The sequence below is a fragment of the Ranitomeya imitator genome, chromosome 5 (assembly GCF_032444005.1).
Source record: "Ranitomeya imitator isolate aRanImi1 chromosome 5, aRanImi1.pri, whole genome shotgun sequence".
Lineage (NCBI taxonomy): Eukaryota > Metazoa > Chordata > Amphibia > Anura > Dendrobatidae > Ranitomeya > Ranitomeya imitator.
This window is the reverse complement of record NC_091286.1, coordinates 114723671-114747628: the sequence shown is the minus strand read 5'-3', so window position 1 is coordinate 114747628 and position 23958 is coordinate 114723671. Positions and strand designations below refer to the sequence as shown.

The following is a 23958-nucleotide window of genomic DNA, read 5'->3' as shown; positions in this document are numbered from 1 at the left end:
ATTTGATTATGTCCCTGATCTATGATGTTCTCCTGTTTCCAACTCATTTGCTGCTCATTTCAAAAAGCATTAGTGAGAAGGTTCAGTGAAGACTGTCTTCTAGTCACTTCAAGTCCTCAGTGCTCACCTAACATAACACCAGTGATATCTGCGCACCCATGAGTCATGCTTAACCCCTTCATGACCCAGCCTATTTTGACCTTAAAGACCTTGCCGTTTTTTGCAATTCTGACCAGTGTCCCTTCATGAGGTAATAACTCAGGAACGCTTCAATGGATCCTAGCGGTTCTGAGATTGTTTTTTCGTGACATATTGGGCTTCATGTTAGTGGTAAATTTAGGTCAATAAATTCTGTGTTTATTTGTGATAAAAACGGAAATTTGGCGAAAATTTTGAAAATTTCGCAATTTTCACATTTTGAATTTTTATTCTGTTAAACCAGAGAGTTATGTGACACAAAATAGTTAATAAATAACATTTCCCACACGTCTACTTTACATCAGCACAATTTTGGAAACAAAATTTTTTTTTGCTAGGAAGTTATAAGGGTTAAAATTTGACCAGCGATTTCTCATTTTTACAACGAAATTTACAAAACCATTTTTTTTAGGGACCACCTCACATTTGAAGTCAGTTTGAGGGGTCTATATGGCTGAAAATACCCAAAAGTGACACCATTCTAAAAACTGCACCCCTCAAGGTGCACAAAACCACATTCAAGAAGTTTATTAACCCTTCAGGTGCTTCACAGCAGCAGAAGCAACATGGAAGGAAAAAATGAACATTTAACTTTTTAGTCACAAAAATGATTTTTCAGCAACAATTTTTTTATTTTCCCAATGGTAAAAGGAGAAACTGAACCACGTACGTTGTTGTCCAATTTGTCCTGAGTACGCTGATACCTCATATGTGGGGGTAAACCACTGTTTGGGCGCACGGCAGGGCTTGGAAGGGAAGGAGCGCCATTTGACTTTTTGAATGAAAAATTGGCTGCACTCTTTAGCGGACACCATGTCACATTTGGAGAGCCCCCGTGTGCCTAAAAATTGGAGCTCCCCCACAAGTGACCCCATTTTGGAAACTAGACGCCCCAAGGAACTTATCTAGATGCATAGTGAGCCCTTTAAACCCCCAGGTGCTTCACAAATTGATCCGTAAAAATGAAAAAGTACTTTTTTTTCACAAAAAAATTCTTTTAGCCTCAATTTTTTCATTTTCACATGGACAACAGGATAAAATGGATCCTAAAATTTGTTTGGCAATTTCTCCTGAGTACACCGATACTTCACATGTGGGGGTAAACCACTGTTTGGGCACATGGTAAGGCTCGGAAGGGAAGGAGCGCCATTTGACTTTTTGAATGAAAAATTATCTCCATCGATAGCGGACACCATGTCGCGTTTGGAGAGACCCTGTGTGCTTAAACATTGGAGCTCCCCCACAAGTGACCCCATTTTGGAAACTGGACCCCCCAAGGAACTTATCTAGATGCCTAGTGAGCACTTTAAACCCTCAGGTGCTTCACAAATTGATCCGTAAAAATGAAAAAGTACTTTTTTTTCACAAAAAAATTATTTTCGCCTCAATTTTTTCATTTTCACATGGGCAATAGGATAAAATGGATCCTAAAATTTGTTGAGCAATTTCTCCCGAGTACGCCGATACCTCATATGTGGGGGTAAACCACTGTTTGGGCACACGGCAGGGCTCGGAAGGGAAGGCGCGCCTTTTAACTTTTTGAATGGAAAATTAGCTCCAATTGTTAGCGGACACCATGTCGCATTTGGAGAGCCCCTGTGTGCCTATGCAATGGAGCTCCCCCACAAGTGACCCCATTTTGGAAACTAGACCCCCCAAGGAACTTATCTAGATGCATACTGAGCACTTTAAACCCCCAGGTGCTTCACAGAAGTTTATAATGCAGAGCCATGAAAATAAAAAATAATTTTTCTTTTCTCAAAAATGATTTTTTAGCCTGGAATTTCCTATTTTGCCAATGGTAATAGGAGAAATTGGACCACAAATGTTGTTGTCCAGTTTGTCCTGAGTATGCAGATACCCCATATGTGGGGGTAAACCACTGTTTGGGCGCACGGCAGGGCTCAGAAGGGAAGGCACGCCATTTGGCTTTTTAAATGGAAAATTATCTCCAATCATTAGCGGACACCATGTCGCGTTTGGAGAGCCCCTGTGTGCCTAAACATTGGAGATCCCCCACAAATTACCCCATTTTGGAAATTAGACCCCCAAAGGAACTAATCTAGATGTGTAGTGAGCACTTTGAACCCTCAAGTGCTTCACAGAAGTTTATAACGCAGAGCCATGAAAATAAAAAAAAAAAATTATTTTCTCAAAAATGAATTTTAGCCCGCAATTTTTTATTTTCCCAAGGGTAACAGGAGAAATTTGACCCCAAAAGTTGTTGTCCAGTTTCTCCTGAGTACACTGATACCCCATATGTGGGGGTAAACCACTGTTTAGGCACATGCTGGGGCTCGGAAGTGAAGTAGTGACGTTTTGAAATGCAGACTTTGATGGAATGCTCTGCGGGCGTCACGTTGCGTTTGCAGAGCCCCTGATGTGGCTAAACAGTAGAAACCCCCCACAAGTGACCCCATTTTGGAAACTAGACCCCGAAAGGAACTTATCTAGATGTGAGGTGAGCACTTTGAACCCCCAAGTGCTTCACAGAAGTTCATAACACAGAGCAGTGAAAATAATAAATACGTTTTCTTTCCTCAAAAATAATTTTTTAGCCCAGAATTTTTTATTTTCCCAAGGGTTACAGGAGAAATTGGACCACAAAAGTTGTTGTCCAGTTTCTCCTGAGTACGCTGATACCCCATGTGTGGGGGTAAACCACTGTTTGGGCACACGTGGGGGCTCAGAAGGGAAGTAGTGACTTTTGAAATGCAGACTTTGATGGAATGGTCTGCGGGCGTCACATTGCGTTTGCAGAGCCCCTGGTGTGCCTAAACAGTAGAAACCCCCCACAAGTGACCCCATTTTGGAAACTAGACCCCCAAAGGAACTTATCTAGATGTGTGGTGAGCACTTTCAACCCCCAAGTGCTTTACAGAAGTTTATAACGCAGAGCCGTGAAAATAATAAATACGTTTTCTTTCCTCAAAAATAATTTTTTAGCCCAGAATTTTTTATTTTCCCAAGGGTTACAGGAGAAATTGGACCACAAAAGTTGTTGTCCAGTTTCTCCTGAGTACGCTGATGCCCCATGTGTGGGGGTAAACCACTGTTTGGGCACACGTGGGGGCTCAGAAGGGAAGTAGTGACTTTTGAAATGCAGACTTTGATGGAATGGTCTGCGGGCGTCACGTTGCGTTTGCAGAGCCCCTGGTGTGCCTAAACAGTAGAAACCCCCCACAAGTGACCCCATTTTGGAAACTAGACCCCCCAAGGAACTTATCTAGATATGTGGTGAGCACTTTGAACCCCCAAGTGCTTCACAGACGTTTACAACGCAGAGCCGTGAAAATAAAAAATCATTTTTCTTTCCTCAAAAATGATGTTTTAGCAAGCAATTTTTTATTTTCTCAAGGGTAACAGGAGAAATTTGACCCCAGTAATTGTTGCGCAGTTTGTCCTGAGTATGCTGGTACCCCATATGTGGGGGTAAACCACTGTTTGGGCACACGTCGGGGTTCGGAAGTGAGGGAGCACCATTTGAATTTTTGAATACAAGATTGGCTGGAATCAATGGTGGCGCCATGTTGCGTTTGGAGACCCCCTGAAGTGCCTAAACAGTGGAAACCCCTCAATTCTACCTCCAACACACCCCTAACCCTTATCCCAACTGTAGCCGTAACCCTAATCACAACCCTAACCCCAACACACCCCTAACCACAACCCTAACCCCAACACACCCCTAACCCTAACCACAACCCTAATTCCAACCCAACTCTAAGGCTATGTGCCAACGTTGCGGATTCGTATGAGATTTTTCAGCATCATTTTTGAAAAATCCGCGGGTAAAAGGCACTGCGTTTTACCTGTGGATTTACCGTGGATTTCCAGTGTTTTTTGTGCGGATTTCACCTGTGGATTCCTATTGAGGAACAGGTGTAAAACGCTGCGGAATCCGCACAAAGAATTGGCATGCTGCGGAAAATACAACGCAGCGTTCCCGCGCGGTATTTTCTGCACCATGGGCACAGCGGATTTGGTTTTCCATATGTTTACATGGTACTGTAAACCCGATGGAACACTGCTGCGGATCCGCAGCGGCCAATCCGCACCGTGTGCACATAGCCTAATTCTAAAGGTATGTGCACACGCTGCGGAAAACGCTGCGGATCCGCAGCAGTTTCCCATGAGTTTACAGTTCAATGTGAACCTATGGGAACCAAAAATCGCTGTACACATGCTGCGGAAAAACTGCACGGAAACGCAGCGGTTTACATTCCGCAGCATGTCACTTCTTTCTGCGGATTCCGCAGCGGTTTTAGAACTGCTCCAATAGAAAATCGCAGTTGTAAAACCGCAGTGAAATGCGCAGAAAAACCGCGGTAAATCCACGATAAATCGGCAGCGGTTTAGCACTGTGGATTTTTCAAATCCGCTGCGGAAAAATCCGCATAGGACCAGAATACGTGTGCACATACCGAAACCCTAACCCTAGCCCTAACCCTACCCCTAACCCTACCCCTACCCCTAACCCTAGCCCTAACCCTACCCCTAACCCTACCCCTAACCCTAACCCTAACCCTACCCCTAACCCTACCCCTAACCCTAACCCTAGTTCTTACCCCAACCTTAGTGAAAAAAAAAAAAATTCTTTATTTTTTTTATTGTCCCTATCTATGGGGGTGACAAAGGGTGGGGTCATTTACTATTTTTTTTATTTTGATCACTGAGATAGGATATATCTCAGTGATCAAAATTCACTCTGGAACGAATCTGCCGGCTGGCAGATTCGGCGGGCGCACTGCACATGCGCCCGCCATTTTGGAAGATGGCGGCGCCCAGGAAAGAAGACGGACGGACCTCGGGCGGCCAGGTAAGTATAAGGGGGGGGAGATCAGGGCACGGGGGGGGGCGTCGGAGCACGGGGGGGTGGATCGGATCATGGGGGGTGGTGGATCGGAACACGGGAGGGAGGATTGGAGCACGGGGAAGGATTGGAGCACGGGGTGAGGGATCGCTGTGCGGGGGGGTGGATCGGAGCACGGGGGGGGGGGTCGCTGTGTGCGGGGGGGGGGGGATCGGAGTGCGGGGGGGTTTGATTGCAGCACAGGGGGTGTGATTGGTGCACGGGGAAGCGGACAGGAGGACGGGGGAGCGGAGCACAGGACGGAGGGGAGCGGACCACAGATCGGGGGGCTGGGGGGGCGATCGGAGGGGTGGGGTGGGTGCACATAAGTGTTTCCAGCCATGGCCGATGATATTGCAGCATCGGCCATGGCTGGATTGTAATATTTCACCAGTTTTTTAGGTGAAATATTACAAATCGCTCTGATTGGCAGTTTCACTTTCAACAGCCAATCAGAGCGATCGTAGCCACGAGGGGGTGAAGCCACCCCCCCTGGGCTAAACTGCCACTCCCCCTGTCCCTGCAGATCGGGTGAAATGGGAGTTAACCCTTTCACCCGGCCTGCAGGGACGCGATCTTTCCATGACGCATATGCTGCGTCATGGGTCGGAATGGCACCGACTTTCATGACGCAGCGTATGCGTCAAAGGTCGGGAAGGGGTTAAAAGGGATGGCTCATTCCGTGGTGTCAAGATTTACTTGGGTATTTTGCACATAGTTTATTGTTGGTTGAGCAGAGTGAAGCCAACACAAAATTATACTTATACTATATGAAAATATATAAATGAGCTTTAACAATAGAAAGCTAGATAGATAAATAACTATGCACATAGACAGATGGATAAAGAGGTAGTAATATAAATAGGTGGAAAGATGGACAGATAGATAAACAGAGAAGTAAGATAGATAGATTCATAGATAGATAGATAGATAGATAGATAGATAGATAGATAGATAGATAGATAGATGGCTTGAGAAAGGCTCATTTGTAGCCGAAACGTCGCCCAGACATGTGGGTTGATTAAAATCCTGCACATTTTTCCACTGAAACAATGGAGTGCTGCCTCTTTTTTGGAATTCTATGAAGTTTGGATAATCATTGAACGGATTGTCTAGGGGCCTTGCACCCGAAGATAACTATTTATACTGTGCTGTTCCTTTTTTTGCTTATAGATAGATGGATTCATAGATAGATATATGGATGGATTTATAGATAGATACTGTCATGCCCTCAGCCGCAGGTTCGGTCTCCGCTGTGCAGGGAGACCGGCACCTATCACACAGCCTTACTCACCCTGTCCGTGGCTCCGGACGATCTGCGGCTTCTTTCTCTGCTAAGAACCTGCATCCTCTTGGCAGGTCTCCTGGAAATGCTCTTAGGAGCCGCGCCCCGCTTCCTGCACATACTTGAAACAGCAGGACACCTGTTCGCTATTAGGGCCGTCTGTGTTATGATGCTCTGTGCATAAAAAGCACCCTCCCCTTTAGGGAGGTGCCTGGGCTATGTGTTCATTCTTTGGATTGTTGCCGCAGCTTCAGGCCATGCTCTGCTGTGCTCTGCACTTATGTCTCTATTTTCACAGAGTCCTTTTCTGGTGAATCCCATTCTGGACTTCTCTGGTCTCTCCGGTTCTCACTCCAGGTTGTCTTGCCTCTCCTCACGGAATCCTCCAGACCCTGCTACCAGTGGAAACTACCTTGCTGGATTTCATGGAGCTTCTGGGATTGTCCCCACCAGCTGGCCCAAGTATTCTAATGTGTTGCTAGTTTGTCAGTATGGGTCGTCCTCTGGTCCTGGATTCGTAGCATTCAGGCCACCTGGTGTTGTGACGGGGGAATCCCTGTATAGGGGTACACCTTGCCCGGTGCTCCACTACGTGGTACAGTGCTGTGATCCAGAGGTTCTCTCCCTCTGACACCTGTTTCCTTTTTGTTAATAAATATCTTTTGGTTTATGAGATCTACTCTCCTGTCTTTTGAGTATCGGGTATACAGCCGCCACTGTACCATCAGTGGTCTAGTGAGTCCACTTTACCTTGTCACACCCTGTGGGCGTAACAGATACATAGATAGGAGTTTGTATGTTCTCCCCGTGTTTGCGTGGGTTTTCTTCGGGTTCTCCAGTTTCCTCTCACATTCCAAATACATACTGATAGGGAATTTAGATTGTGAGCCCCATCGGGGACAGCGATGGTAATGTGTGCAAACTGTAAAGCGGTGCGGAATATGTTGGCACTATATGAAATAAAGAGATTATTATAGATAGATGGATAGATTCATAGATAGATGGATGAATTCATAGATAGATAGATAGGCGGATGGATTCATAGATAGATAGATGAATGGATTTATAGCTAGATACTGTAGATTGATGGATTCATACAAAAATAAGAAAGTAGAGCAGCACAGTAAGTATATAAAGAATCCGGGTGCAAAAAGGGCTCCCACAGGCAAGTACCAAACCTTGAATGTAGTAATCCAAAAAAACAGGAGCAGCACACCGTTGTTTCTGAAAAAAGAGCGGTTTTATTTAGCCCATGATGAACCTATTTGGACCAAAACGTCGCCATCATGGGCTAAATAAAACCGCTTTTTTTCACAAAAAACGGTGTGCTGCTCCTGTTTTTTGGATTACTACATTCAATGGATGGATTCATAGATAGATAGATGGATTCATAGATTGATAGATAGTTAGACGGATAAATTCATAGATAGATGGATGGATTCATAAATAGATAGATTGATGGATTCATATATAGATTGATGGATTCATAGATAGATAGATGGATGGATTTATAGATAGGCGGCTGGATTCATAGATCGACTGATGGATTCATAAATAGATAGATAGACGGATGGATTCATAGATCAACTGATGGATTTATAGATAGATAGACGGATGGATTCATAGATAGATGGATAGATAGATAGATAGATAGATAGATAGATAGATAGATAGATAGATAGATTCATAGATAGATGGATAGACAGATAGATGGATTCATAGATAGACAGATATATAGATAGACCGATGGATTCATAGATAGATGGATGGATGGATTCATAGATAGATGGATGGATGGATTCATAGATAGATAGACGGATGGATTCATAGATAGATAGACAGATGGATTCATAGATAGATAGATGGATGGATTCATAGATAGATAGATGGATGGATTCATACATAGATAGACGGATGGATTCATAGATAGATAGACGGATGGATTCATGGATAGATAGATGGATGGATTCATAGATAGATAGACGGATGGATTCATAGATAGATAGATGGATGGATTCATAGATAGATAGACGGATGGATTCATAGATAGATAGATGGATGGATTCATACATAGATAGACGGATGGATTCATGCATAGATAGATGGATGGATTCATAGATAGATAGATAGATGGATTCATAGATAGACGGATGGATTCATGCATAAATAGATGGATGGATTCATAGATAGATAGATGGATGGATTCATAGATAGATAGATGGATGGATGAATGGATGGATTCATAGATAGATAGACGGATGGATTCATAGATAGATAGACGGATGGATTCATACCTAGATAGATGGATGGATTTATAGATAGATGACCACAGCTGGGATATGTATAACCCACATGTGACTGTCAATGAAAATGTTGAATTTCGGTAATAACTATGCAGACATCGGAGGGCTGTTCTTTAGAATCATGCGTGACTCTTTGAGGCGTCTCATTCATGTCTTTCTGGCATGTAAAGGGTGAGAGTAGACATTTTCGGAGCATTCTCACTTCTCATCAGTGTGCGGTGTGTCACGAGCTCTGCTGACATAGCTGGTTCTACCTCAAGGGCACAGCATACCCATGTTGAACCTGTTAACCTGTGAGGTAGTCTCTATTAGCATATATATTGCTATGGCCATCATTATTAATATTAATGACTTAAGGTATGACTGTTTGCACTCGTCAGCTTAATTGCAAGTTCACACTATGAGATGGTCATAATACCTGTCACCGCCGAAAATAAAATAGTGGTGTTCATGAAAGTCCATGTAATGTTTGATGTAGTATTAAGATTGGTTTCTGAATAAAACAAAAGCAGAGCACAATATGCACAGAGCAGGAGATGGACAGTTGGACAGATTTACCTCTTTGTGTAGCCGATTAAGACTTTCTAATGTTCTAACTGGCGACCAATTCTGAATCGGGCATTGCCATCTTTTCTCTTAGCCCCCGGCCGCACCACCTTGAGACACTTAATGGAAATCATTAAATGTGTGTTAACCTGTCAGATGTGTGGCAGAACTGTACATGTAGCCCAGAGAAACCTATAAAATGATACAGGCACAGCTCATCCGTGTATGTCAACAATATTTGGGTCGGTGCTTAGTGGAAAAACTCATTTTGCCAGACTTGACGGAAAATAGTCTCAGCACTCCTTAACCTCAGTGAGTGAGGCACAATTATGTCCATTGAATCTTTTTGGTACATCACAGCTGACATTTGGATACTTTTTTTGTCCCAGCCAAATGTATCCTTTAGACGTGGCCCATGACAAGAGTGTGAATAGAGTCTTGTACTAAGGTTGAGTAATAATTTGTAAGTTGATCAGAAGACTTAGCCGGGTTATCTAAACGCAGACTCCTTCTCTTCTTCCAGAGGAAAAGCCGGATTGCTCCACGGCCCGATGTGAAGTGCAGTTTTCACCGCGATGCGCAGAAGACTCAGTCCTTATTGAAGGCTACGCTCCTCCTGGGGAATGTTGCCCGCTGCCCAGCCGATGTGTGTGCAACCCAGCAGGATGCTTGCGGAAAGTCTGCCAGCCAGGCTACCTAAACATCGTTGTGTCCAAGGCATCAGGCAAGCCAGGGGAGTGTTGCGACCTCTATGAATGCAAACCAGGTAAAAAAGTTCATTTTTGCTTACTCAGCCCTCAGTCACAAATCCATGCTCATAAAGGTGAAGGCGTAAGCGATGGCAGAATTTGGGTCACCGCCGACACCTTCTGCATTCCCCAGCTCACACCACAGTACTTGTGACTGTTTCAGTGGAGCTGCCACGTGCCACGTTTTGCTCAGCATTCACATAACCTCCTGAACGTGTGATCTTTGCTAATGAAAAGTGTTAAGACTCAAGAGTTTGTCTGCCCGTTTGTTTTTTTTTTATGTAACGCTCCTTGTCCCCTTTACCGCTGCAACAGCGTTTAAGCTCCAATAGATTGCACTAAATTGCCAAATGTAAAGTTGCTTTTGCAGCGTTTATGGTGGAAACCACAGCTTAAACACAAAATTAATGTTTGTAGAGTTTCCAGGTAAAAAGCTTTTCAATACAGAAAATTAAATTGCATTTAGAAGGAAAATGAAATGTGCGCGAAATTACACCTTAGACCCTGATATGTAGCCTTATAAATGGCTCATAATAACGGTGGCTTTACTCTCCTAAACAATGAAGACCTTAATAAAAGGGTGTGATGAAGACGTGTGTAGAAATTCTGACCACTGTATGAAATGTCAACAATAAATGTTTCTATAAGCTGCAGGAGTATAAATATCTAGATAAATATATGTAAATATATAGATAACATAACGTGAAATAATATCCGCAGGTACGGTATGCTAAGCTACCCTCATTCGTGTTATATACATACAGTTTATTGTAGAACGTAAAGGGATGGTTCGAAAATTGCGTCTTTAATTTATGTAATAATCTAATCACTTTCCTGATACACTTTAATGAAAAATTTCCTACTATTCCCTATCTAATCTAACTGCTTCATTTATTTATTTTATATTTTTGTACTACTTCCGCTGATGACGCTTCCTTTGAGATTCCCATTGCATGATAAGCTAAGTGTCATCAGGGGGCTGAGGCTGTGGTCACTGGCGGGGTTAATCCCCGTTCTTCTAAGCAATTCTAGTTTGTCAATTCTGACACATGCTCAGTAGATTCTGTCAGAAGTTTCTGTCACTAGCTTTCCAGTACTGTCCAGTATTTGTAATTTTAAAAGTTCTCCTATTTAAAAGTTTTTGCCACTGTGCAATATGCAGTGACAGTGCACTCCCTCACTGGCTCTGAGGAGAAGTAATGAGTCGGCAAGAGAGCGCACTGTCATTGTGCATTGTAAGATTATCTGGCATTATGCAGGAAAAGCAGAGACCAGTTTTGCTCCCGCAAGTCATATCAATTGAGAACTTTTACAGTTGCAATCTGTCACCAGGTTTTTCCTACCCCAGCCAAAAGCAGCAAGATGTAGGGTGAGAGATCATGATTCCAGTTATGTATCACTTGCAGGACTGCTTGTTGTTGTTTTGATAGAATTACTCTTTTTTTCTCCTGCAGATCTACCAGTTCTCCTAATGCTCAGCTTTGTATAACCTCGTTCACACCACTGATTGACCGCTTTCTGTGTACACTGTGCATAGACAGAAAGCTGCCAATTAGTGGTGGGGGAGGAGATATATAGAGCTCATGAATATGGAGAACTTCATGGTAGCAGGGTTATTCGTCTGCTTATGATAGTCTCCTTCTAGTAAGTGACATTGCTGGAAACAGCATCTCTGTCTCTACAACATGCTGCTTTCAGATTACGGTAAGTAGCAAAAAACTGGTGACAGATTCACTTTAAGAGAATAAAGCAAAAGTAAAAGCAAAAGATAGCCTGACTACACCTGATAGTGTTGTAGTCTGTTATCATGGAAACGCACAAGGTCAATATGCATAAAACTGTGGAAGATTTTGTGTACAGGTGTTTACTAATGTCAAAATTACTTACTGGTCTCTTTAACTCATGAAACTTATTGTTATTGCTTTTTAAAGAGGGTCTTTAAAGGGAAGGTACCGCGTTTGTAGATCATTAATTAATCAATGTAATGTAGCATAACATGCTGTTATAACCCAGATTTGAATGCATGTAAAACAGATTCCGTGTGTTATATGAGTAGAAAGAATGCACTGGGGGCTGACATCTTGGTTTTGCAGCAGTAGTACGTCACTATCAGTGTCAGATTACGGCACCCCATGGACATAGGGTCCGAGCCGGTCTATTATCTCCTATCTGTAACATTGCAGCAGCATTAGCAGTGAGCTGGGCACGCCTCTGGGCTGCACAACTCACTGCTGTAGGTGTGACTAGCTGCCATTTTATTAGAGCCCTGTGCTATCTGCCGAGCTCCACTTGCTCTCTATCACAGGACAGTTCTCCTCTGTACTCCAGGCACTGCAGGTTCTGGGCAGACATCTTCTGCTCTCACACTCTGCCGTGTGCTTCCCTCTGCTCTGTCTCCGCCTCCCCACTTGCACAGAGTCCCAGTGATCTCCGGTAAACTGCACTCTCCCCCTGTGTCGCTCTCCCTCTCTGTGCGGCGTGGGGGGGGTCTCTGTGCGGCGTGGGGGGTCTCTGTGCGGCATGGGGGGGTCTCTGTGCGGCATGGGGGGGTCTCTGCGGCATGGGGGGGGTCTCTGTGCGGCGAGGGGGGGGTCTCTGCGGCATGGGGGGGGGTCTCTGTGCAGCGTGGGGGGGTCTCTGCGGCGTGGGGGGATCTCTGTGCGGCGTGGGGGGGTCTCTGTGCGGCGTGGGGGGTCTCTCTGCGGCGTGGGGGGGTCTCTGCGGCGTGAGGGGTCTCTGTGCGGCATGGGGGGTCTCTGTGCGGCATGGGGGGGTCTCTGTGCGGCATGGGGGGGTCTCTGCGTTATGGGGGGGTCTCTGTGCGGCGAGGGGGGGTCTCTGCGGCATGGGGGGGGTCTCTGTGCAGCGTGGGGGGGTCTCTGCGGCGTGGGGGGATCTCTGTGCGGCGTGGGGGGATCTCTGTGCGGCGTGGGGAGGTCTCTGTGCGGCGTGGGGGGATCTCTGTGCGGCATGGGGGGGTCTCTGCGGCATGGGGGGTCTCTGTGTGGCGTGGGGGGTCTCTGTGTGGCGTGGGGGGGTCTCTGTGCGGCTTGGGGGGATCTCTGTGCAGCGTGGGGAGGTCTCTGTGTGGCATGGGGGGGTCTCTGTGGCGTGGGGGGATCTCTGCGGCGTGGGGGGATCTCTGCGGCGTGGGGAGGTCTCTGTGCGGCGTGGGGGGGTCTCTGTGCGGAGTGGGGGGGTCTCTGCAGCGTGGGGGGGGTCTCTGTGCGGCGTGGGGGGGTCTCTGTGCGGCGTGGGGGGGTCTCTGTGCGGCGTGGGGGGGTCTCTGTGCGGAGTGGGGGGGTCTCTGTGCGGAGTGGGGGGGTCTCTGTGCGGCGTGGGGGGGTCTCTGTGCGGCGTGGGGGATCTCTGTGCGGCGTGGGGGGGTCTCTATGCGTGTATGCAAGCATCGTCCGATGGGACTACAAGTCCCATCGGACGATGCCTGCTACAATGACAGGGATTGACACATTAGCCAATTATGGGACAGTAATAGTCCCATCATCCGGCTAATGTGTTGAATGAAAAAAAAAAAATACTCCATACATGCTACATACATGCTACATACATGCTACATACATGCTACATACATGCTACATACATGCTACATACATGCTACATACAGTACATTCATTCATTACATACATATAGACATACAGTACATTAAACATAGAGCACATACTCACCATTACTTGTCACTTTGTTCCCCGAAGCCAGTGTCATCTGTAAAAAAAATATTAAAAAAACAAACAACCAATATACTCCCTGTCCGCAGAAATCCACGAGTGTCCCACGACGATCTCCCGTGGAGAGCAGCAGCATCAGATAATGCGACTGCTCTCTAGGGGCTTCAGGAACACAATGACAGCAGGAAGGTATCCTTCCACCACTGTATTCCTCCGCCGCTGTAAGAAAAAAAAAGTCCCTAGTCTCACTTTATGCCATTGCTGTATGAGAAATTTTCCCTTTGTCTCCTGTCAGTGTGTCACTGAGGGTCCTATAGAGCAGTGACATCACCCGTTGTCACTGTTCTATGGGGAGATCGTCGTGGGACACTCGTTATTAATTGGACTACGGCGGACAGGTAGTATACGGTTGATTATTTTACGTTTTTTGCAGGGGCTGAAGTATGGTAAGTATGGTGAAATGAAGAATATTAATATACTTTTTTCCTAATGTGTGCATGTTTTTTTTAACCCTTTCTTACTATTGGATTAATAAAGGATAGGCGTCTTATTGACGCCTCTCCGTTATTAACCCGGCTTAATGTCACCTTACAATAGCAAGGTGACATTAACCCCTTATTACCCCATATCCCACCGCTACACGGGAGTGGGAAGAGAGGGGCTAAGTGCCGGAATTGGCGCATCTTACAGATGTGCCATTTCTGGGGCGGCTGCGGACTGGTATTTGTAGCCTGGGGGGGGGGGGGCAATATCCATGGCCCCAATCTAGGCTATGAATATCAGCCTGCAGCTGTCTGCGTAGCTTTTCTGGCTATAAAATATAGGGGGACCCCACGCAATTTTTTTTGGGGGGGTCCCCCTATTTTAATAGCCAGTAAAGGCTATACAGACAGCTGCGGGCTGATATTCATAGCAGGCTACAGATATTGGCCCCCGGCCGTTGGCTTTCCCCCTCTGGCGCAGAAAATTGCACGGGCGCCCACGCGTTTTTTTTTGTTTTTTTTTTAAATTCAACCCTCATAAAGGCCTCTTTCACACTTGCGTCGGTACGAGTCCGTCGCTATGCGTCGGGCCGACGTACCGACGCACGTTGTGAAATTTGTGCCCGACGTGGGCAGCGGATGCAGTTTTTCAACACATCCACTGCCCATTCTGAAGTCTGGAAGGAGGGGGCGGAGTTTGGCAGCGCATGCACGGTAGAAAATGGCGGACGCGCTGGACAAAAAAAGTTCACTTGAACGTTTTTTCGTGCCGACGGTCCGCCAAAACACGACGGATCCATTGCACGACGGACGCGACCACGCGACGTGTGGCCATCCGTCACGATCTGTCGCTAATACATGTTTATGGGAAAAAAACGCATCCTGCGAGCACATTTGCAGAATCCGTTTTTTCCGCCAGATCCGTTTTTTCCACCGGATCCATTTTTTCCCGCCGGATCCGTTTTTTCCCGCCGGATCCATTTTTTCCTGCTGGATCCGTTAATTCCCGCCGGATCCGTTTTTTCCCGCCGGATCCGTTTTTTTCCACAATTTCCTTTTTTTTCTGCCAGATCAGGTTTTTTTTCCATCGGATCTTTTTTTTCCCGCAAAATCCGTTTTTTTCCACAATTTCCTTTTTTTTCTGTCAGATCAGTTTTTTTTCCATCGGATCCTTTTTTTTTCCCGCCTGATCCGTTTTTTCCCGCTAGATCCGTTTTTTTCCACAATTTTCTTTTTTCTCTGCCAGATCAGTTTTTTTCCATCGGATCCTTTTTTTCCCGCCTGATCCGTTTTTTTTCCGCCGGATCCGTTTTTTTCCACAAGTTCCTTTTTTTTGTGCCAGATCAGTTTATCCCGCCGGATCCGTTTTTTCCCGCCAGATCCGTTTTTTTCCGCCTTATCCGTTTTTTTCCGCCTTATCCGTTTTTTTCCACAATTTCCTTTTTTTTCTGCCAGATCAGTTTTTTTTCCATCGGATCCTTTTTTTCCCGCCTAATCCGTTTTTTTCCTCCGGATCCGTTTTTTTTCCACAAGTTCCTTTTTTTTCTGCCAGATCAGTTTTTTCCGCCGGATCCGTTTTTTCACGCCAGATCCGTTTTTTTTCCACAATTTACTTTTTTTTCTGCCAGATCAGTTTTTTTTCGCCGGATCCGTTATTTTCTCATTGAGTTGTATTAGCGCCGGATGGCCACACGTTTCATCCGTTTTTTGCAGGATCCGTCAAAACAGCTGTTTCCGCCGGACGGAAAACACATACAGAGGAACGGTTGAATCGCGATCTCACCCGCCGCTATTGTGGGCACATGTCAGTCATGTTTTTTTTTATTGACAGATTGGGCGATTCTGAACGCGGCGATACTAAATATGTGTAGGTTTGATTTTTTTATTGTTTTATTTTTGATGGGGCAAAAGGGGGGTGATTTAAACTTTAATTTTTTTTTTTTTTTTCATATTTTTAAAAACATTTTTTTTTACATTTGCCATGCATCAATAGACTCCATGGGAAACTAGAAGCTGGCACAACTCGATCGGCTCTGCTACATAGCAGCGATCATCAGATCGCTGCTATGTAGCTGAATTACAGGCTTGCTATGAGCACCGACCACAGGGTGGCGCTCACAGCAGGCCGGCATCAGTAACTATAGAGGTCTCAAGGACCTCTATGGTTACCATCCTGACGCATCGCCAACCCCTGATCATGTGACGGGGGTGGACGATACGCCCATTTCTGGCCGCGCGGCTGGAAGCGGTAGTTAAATGCCGCTGTCAGCATTTGACAGCGGCATTTAACAGGTTAATAGCGGCGGGTGAATTGCGATTTCACCTGCCGCTATTGCGCGCACATGTCAGCTGTACAAAACAGCCGACATGTCGTGACTTTGATGTGGGCTCAGCGCCGGAGCCCACATCAAAGGAGGAGACACGACATGCGCAGAACATGTTGCGTTTTTTACTGCGATGCGTTTTTCCCCCAGAAAAAACGCAACATATGCACAAAAAATGCGGAATGCATTATAAATGATGTATGCATTTTTAAATTGTTTTTATCACATTTTTATAGCGAACAAACGCAAAAAAATGCGAAAAATCCTGAACGTGTGCACACAGCCTCAAGGTGTATCTCCCCATCACACTCCATATGTGTCTCACTCATCATACTTCACGTCTCTTTCTCTCCCATCAGTCACTCTTAGGCCGGGGACACACAAAACGTATAAAAAAAGGTCCGTTTTTGACGGACGAGAATCGCACAAATGTTACCAAAACAGTGATCCGTGTGCAGTGCGAGGATGCGATTTTCTCGCATCCAATGATCCGTGTGACATCCGTATGGTGAGATTTTCTCACACACTTGCAAAATGAGCAAATAATGGCTGAGCCTTTCCTGTCACCTGCCCAATGCCTGAGAATTTCTCGCACGTCACACTGATGGTCCGTGTGCTGTGCTATTTTTTCTCACCCCCATAGACTTTCATTGGCGATTCTCGGCCGAGATACGCTGACAATCGCAGCATGCTGCGATTTCACTCGGATCCTGAATACGGTCGAGAAAATATCGGATGATGGGAGCTGCCCCATAGATTAACATTGGGACGAGCGCTATGCGATTTTTTTATCGCATTGCACTCGTCCGTATTACGGTCTAGTGTGACCCCGGCCTTAGCCATACAATGCATCTCTCCCCTCCCTCCATAATGCCTGGCTATTCACTGCAGAGCTGGAGCTCCCAGACAGCTCCTAATGCTGCTCCATGCACACCACGTCTTCACTCTTCTTGGGTCCAGATGCTGCTGAGCCCACTGTGTTCTGCTCCTCTGATGCAGTAACTGCTGGTGATAGCAGGTCACAGGGCAGTCACACACAAAATGGCTCTGCCCTGTGATGCTGCTCTTCATTCTTACTGTTGGGGCAGTAACTGCTGACATCACCATTTCTCTCCCCTTTTGGGTGGTCTAATATCCCTGGGGCAGAGCTGCTAAATGTTACTATAGCTGCTTGAGGTCTAAAACTGAAAATGCTCCCCCTAGTGGTAAATATGTATATTGTAGAAAAATATATAATATTTTTCATATAGAAATGTTTGCAAACAGTGCAAACATTGCATTAATACATTTTAATTACTATTTTAAGCTTAATTTCACAAAAAAACAAAATACGAGAAAACTAGTGGCACCTTCCCTTTAATCTCTTGCGAGTTGTCATTGTATTTCTATGTGGTTCGAAGGAAAGATGCTTCGGCATTGTTGTTTCATGAGGTCTACAAGCATTTCCTCGTGTCAGGATCCCTGATTGGTCTCCTTAAGTCATGAATGTGTTTCATTACTACACATTGTGATGCTGATGTTTGGAGCATGCAATGATGGAAGCCGGCGACTTCTCGCAGATTCAGAATGCCATGCTTCCATTCCATAAACAAGTACTTGGAAGTTAACTAGGTGGAGGAAAACTTTTGAAGATTGCGTTTCTCAGCGTGCCTTCAAGTTCACAGTTTCTCTGAAGCACTGAAATGTGTGTGATGTTTTTTTTTCACTCTCTGATGTTTCTCTATGGATTGCTAGCACATTAATTCACGGCTATAGATGCTATCACAGTGAATACCAAATGAATCAATACAAATACTGAGCCCTGGTTCCTAGCATTGTTAGCTGATTTCGACAGTATTATATAGTGTTTTCTGTCTGCTGTTTTTGTGTCATAAACAAAAAATATGAATGAAACTTACTAAATAGCAAGGAGGAATATGAGGATAATCTTAGGTAGTCACAAAGAGTGCGAGCTGCAAATTTCTTCTCACTTACACGTTCCACTTTTCAGAATATATTAACAATTTCTTTATTGTTTCTTATGCGAAGACTATAGAGTACAGTTATTAGCGTGCGCAAAGATATTCAGAGCCGCCACAGGGAATAATAAAATACAGTGACTACTTGATTTATATTCATATCACACATGCAGTTAACAATAGTAGTCCAGTAATGGTAATCTAGCTAGGAATCGACATTTAAAGGGTTATTCTCAATTTGTGTCTTGAGCAGCTCACAGCTTTCCGGTCTCCTTATTTACGGGTTGCTGGTGGGCGGCCATTCCTCCTTGAGTGACAGTTCTGCTCAGCTTATCCTTCTCACAACAGTCTGTCAGGGCTTGCTTTACATTTTTATCACTACTGTATCTTTTTGAACAAGCACACAGCTTGTGAAAGTTAGAGCAGTGACTAGGAGAGCTGCTCTACGAAATACCAATACTTTGCACTTGCTATTTTGCAGGATTGATAATAGCAGCTTAGTCAGGAGTTGAGAGGGAGGGGGATGGAGGTGAGCAGCTAATTGCTGTATACAAATCAATGGACTATAGAGAGGTAGCAGTGTTTTAGGAGTTAACTAACAACAGTTTGGAATGTAGCTGCTGTGCATATTTGGACAGACTCAGGTGGTCGATCTCTGGAAGATCAAAGCTATAATTGCAGGAGAAAAATACCAGATAGAAAAAGCAAGTCAAGTGCAAACTTGCTTATTTTGTTACTGTCTAGCTAAAGCAATGTGATAACATGAGAGTATCCCTTAAAGGGAACCTGTCACCCCCAAAATCGAAGGTGAGCTAAGCCCACCGGCATCAGGGGCTTATCTACAGCATTCTGGAATGCTGTAGATAAGCCCGCGATGTATCCTGAAAGATGAGAAAAAGAGGTTATATTATATACTCACCTGGGCGGGCGGTTCGATCCGATGGGCGTCGTGGTACGGTTCGGGGCCTCCCATCTTCATAGGATGACGTCCTCTTCTGGTCTACACTTTGCGGCTCCTGTGCAGGCCTACTTTGTCTGCCCTGTTGAGGACAAAGCAAAGTACTGCAGAGCGCAAGCGCTGAGCCTCTCTGACCTTTCCCGACTCCTGCGCACTGCAGTACTTTACTCTGCCCTCAACAGGACAGACAAAGTACGCCTGCGCCGGAGCCACAGTGTGAAGACAAGAAGAGGACGTGATCGTAAGAAGATGAGAGGCCCCGGACCGGACCGCAGCGGGACCACCTCTGGGTGAGTATAATATAACCTCTTTTTCTCCTCTTTCAGGATACATCGGGGGGCTTATCTACAGCATTCCAGAATGCTGTAGATAAGCCCCTGATGCTGATGGGCTTAGCTCACCCTCGATTTTGGGGGTGACAGGTTCCCTTTAAAGCAATTATTTAACATGTTACTTTTAAATGTGCATTATAAAACTGTGTTACCTGTAATTGCTTAATCTAAGGCATGTCCCTAAATTTTTACCTTTACTGTGAAGAGGTGTCTTGCAATTAAATATTGCATTTTACTGTTAGAGCATGCAAATATTTTAATTTCAATCTTTGTAACAAGGGCTCCCGTGCCTAGATATTAATTATATACTTGTAGTGCCCCTGGTGTTCTTTTCATTCTCTTTTGGAATGTCCACCTTTCGGATTGTATGTACCGATTCTTTTTTACTGAGCTGCACAATGGGCCCAGTTCTGCTGCCTATTTCCCTGTGTAAGAGGATCTCGATGATGGGACTGAGCTATGTAGCATGTGTGACCATTAGCACTGGATACATCAGGAAGACGTTCTGAGAAAGGATAGAAGATGCATCCAGAAGTTCTATGACAAGATCTGCACTCCATTACATCCCTGATCACTTTACTCACCTTTGCTGATATTTAGAAAGCCATTTCCTATGACATACAGTACTTGGCATTCACCTCTGCTCTACTTGTATGCTTCGTATAGCCCGCCAGCAAGACAGTGCAGGACAGTGCAGAGAGAGGTGATTCCCATAACAAGAAAGAAGAAATGGCTGACAACTTGGTAGTGAGAAAAAGATGGCAAGTCGTAACACTGATACACTGACATTTCTCTGTAAATCAGAAATTTCACGTTAGGAAGGTCACACACCACTGACGGGTACGGGTTGCAGTGTCCAGGCTGGTTGCGGGTCTCCTGACCCGAAAACAGTAGCCTCATAAGCATATAGGAAGGGATCCATCTTTATACTCGCTGTCTTCAATAATGACATACTGTAGACAATGAATAAAACGGTAGTGTGCATACGTGACCACCGCTCCGTTCAAATGGGGGACACAGGACCTTTGTTCTTCTGTTTGTAGATGATAAATATCTATGGTCAAACCCCTTGACTATCTTCAAACATGACAATTATTCACCATAGTAAATCAGTGAGGGAGAAGTTGTGAATTGATTCACAAATCAAGATTTAGCTCAATTCTTTTTCTATTTGTGGCAATTACACCCATATGAATCTCTAATTAAAGGGAATCTGTCACAAGTTTCTATCTATATAATTCAACAGTAGCATAATATAGAGACAGACACCCTGATTCCAGCAATTTGTCACTTACTGAGCTGCTTGCTGTAGTTTTGATAAAATCACTGTTTTATCTACAGGAGATTATCACTAGAGGACTGGTTAACCTACCTCCATATTCTCTGTATTACCCCGCCTTTACCACTGATTGGCAGTTTTCTGTGCACACTACACATAGGTAGAAAGCTGCCAATCAGTGGTGGGGGCGGGGCTATGGAGAGCTCAGCATTCAGAGAACTGGTAGATCTGCAGCAGATAAAACAGTGATTTTATCAAACCTGCAGCAAGTGATACATCGCTGGAATCAGGGTCTCTGCCCCTACAGTGTGCTGATCTCCGATGACAGATTGCCCTTAAAGAAATCAGAATATGAAATTTAGAGGTAAATTCTAACGTTTGGATGGATAGGAAAATCTACACAGGGGCTTGTTCTGCGATTAGATTATGAAGCATGTTTCTCAATCTCAGTTTTCATTCTATTTTTTTTATTTTTCTGCATCAAGGGTAACATGTCATTGATGGAGATGTGCTCCGTAAGGAAAAATGATGAGAATGCAAGGCTGTAAGGCTACAAGACTTAGCATTGTTATCCCAACCCATTGATAACCTGACATTCTGGCATTCTTTTTCAAAGCATCTATCATTCTATATTGAAAATGTGTCATACTTTGCAAGCGAGAAATGAGATGTGAGTTTCAAAGGAATCTATACTTAGCAATATTTCTTTATGACTTCCTAAAGTAAAGCATTTAATTCTAATAAATCATTTGCAAGTCAGAAGTTGCAGAACATCTCACTTCAAAAGAATTAAACGGTAAAAATGACCCCAATTCAAAGACCTTGTAGCAAGAGGTAAAAGATAAGGGACAATTCAGTAGGTGCAGACAAAGGGATGCTGTAAAGGAATTTAGAAGTCATCCCTCGTTATATGGATTACTTAAAAGACTGGAAATTGAAAAACTATCTACAGTGTAATTGCGCCTGAATATTTATCAACAAGGGCCAAAGGCAGGAAATTCACACAGACAAAAAAATTGTGAAATTTGCAGAATTATATTAAACAATAACAGTACCTCATAAGATTCTGTATAATATATATATATATATATATATATATATATATAATGGGAAAAAATAAGCATTTGATACTTCCGACCAATTTTGCAAGTTTTCCCACCTAAAAAGAACGGAGAGATCTATAATTTTTATCCTAGGTAAACTTCAACTTTTAGAGACAGACTCTAAAAATAAAAAAAAACAAGTAATCACATTGTATGATTTTTAACATAATTAAATTGCATTTTAATGCATGAAATAAGTACCGTATTTGAACGCCTACCAACCAGCAAGAATTCTGACTCTCACAACCTTGGTTTTCTTTAAGAAACCTCCTACTCTGCACTCATTGCCTGTATTACCGTATATACTCGAGTATAAGCGGACCCGAGTAATAATTTTGCCACAAAAAACTGGGAAAACTTAATGACTCAAGTATAAGCCTAGGGTGGGAAATGCAGCAGCTACCGGTAAATGTCAAAAATAAAAACAGATACCAATAAAAGTAAAATTAATTGAGACATCAGTAGGTTAAGTGTTTTTAAATACCCATATTGAATCAGGAGCCCCATATAATGCCCCATACAGTTTATGATGGGCCCCACAAGATGCTCCATATTAAAATATGCCCCATATAATCCTGCATAAAGGTTTATAATGGCCCCATAAGATGCGCCATAGACACATTTGCCCAAAATAATACTGCACAAATGCTGATTATGGCCCCATAGGATGCTACATAAAGATATTTGCCCCATATAGTGCTGCACAAACCTTGATTATGGCCCTATAAGATGCTCCATACAGACACTTGCCCCATATACCATAATGCTCCACAAACGTTAATTATGGCCCCATACAGACACTTGCCCCATGTAGTGCTGCACAAACGTTATGGCCCCATATAGTGCTGCACAAATCTTATGGCCCCATATAGTGCTGCACAAACGTTATGGCCCCATACAGTGCTGCACAAACGTTATGGCCCCATATAGACACTTGCCCCATACAGTACTGCACAAACGCTATGGCCCCATATAGTGCTGCACAAATGTTATGGCCCCATATAGTGCTGCACAAATGTTATGGCCCCATATAGTGCTGCACAAATGTTATGGCCCCATATAGTGCTGCACAAATGTTATGGCCATATATAGTTCTGCACAAATGTTATGGCCCCATATAGTGCTGCACAAATGTTATGGCCCCATATACTGCTGCACAAATGTTATGGCCCCATATAGTGGTGCACAAACGTTATGGCCCCGTATAGTGCTGCACAAACGTTATGGCCCCGTATAGTGCTGCACAAATGTTATGACCCCATATAGTGCTGCACAAATGTTATGGCCCCATATAGTGCTGCACAAACGTTATGGCCCCATATAGTGCTGCACAAATGTTATGGCCCCATATAGTGCTGCACAAACCTTATGGCCCCATAGATGCTCCATACAGACACTTGCCCCATTTGCTGCGATAAAAATAAATAAATGACATACTCACCTCTCCGTCGTAGTTACCGGCTCCTTGTTCCGGTGCGGCTCCATCTTCTGCACTGACGTTCAGCAGACGGCGCGCACTAACCACGTCACCGCGCCCTCTGACCTGAGCGTCACTGCTGAAGACAGAGCGACGCCCGGAACAAGGAAAGGTGACTATCGCACAGCGCTCCCCTCCCCGTATACTCACCTGGTCCTGGCGCAGTGCAGTCCCTGGCTTCCCCGACGCCGTAGCTTCATCCTGTACTGAGCGGTCACCGTTATCGCTCATTACAGTAATGAATATGCGGCTCCACCTCTATGGGAGGTGGAGCCGCATATTCATTACTGTAATGAGCGGTACCATGTGACCACTCAGTACAGGAAGAATCTGCTGCTGCCGGCGCCGGGGAAGCCAGGGACCTGCAGGGACCGCGCCAGGAGTAGGTGAGTAATATTTCACAGCCCCCGCTCCCCCTCCCCCGCCGAC

General features: G+C 44.7%; 1 protein-coding gene across 1 annotated transcript in view; it reads left to right on the top strand.

The window, feature by feature from the left end:
* Window positions 1–23958, top strand: part of CRIM1 (cysteine rich transmembrane BMP regulator 1) — a 973879-nt gene that overhangs the window by 413234 nt on the left and 536687 nt on the right. The window contains exon 3 of the mRNA XM_069769103.1: window positions 9705–9947. Within this exon, the coding sequence (XP_069625204.1) occupies window positions 9705–9947 (243 nt within the window). The remainder of the gene's footprint in view (window positions 1–9704; window positions 9948–23958) is intronic.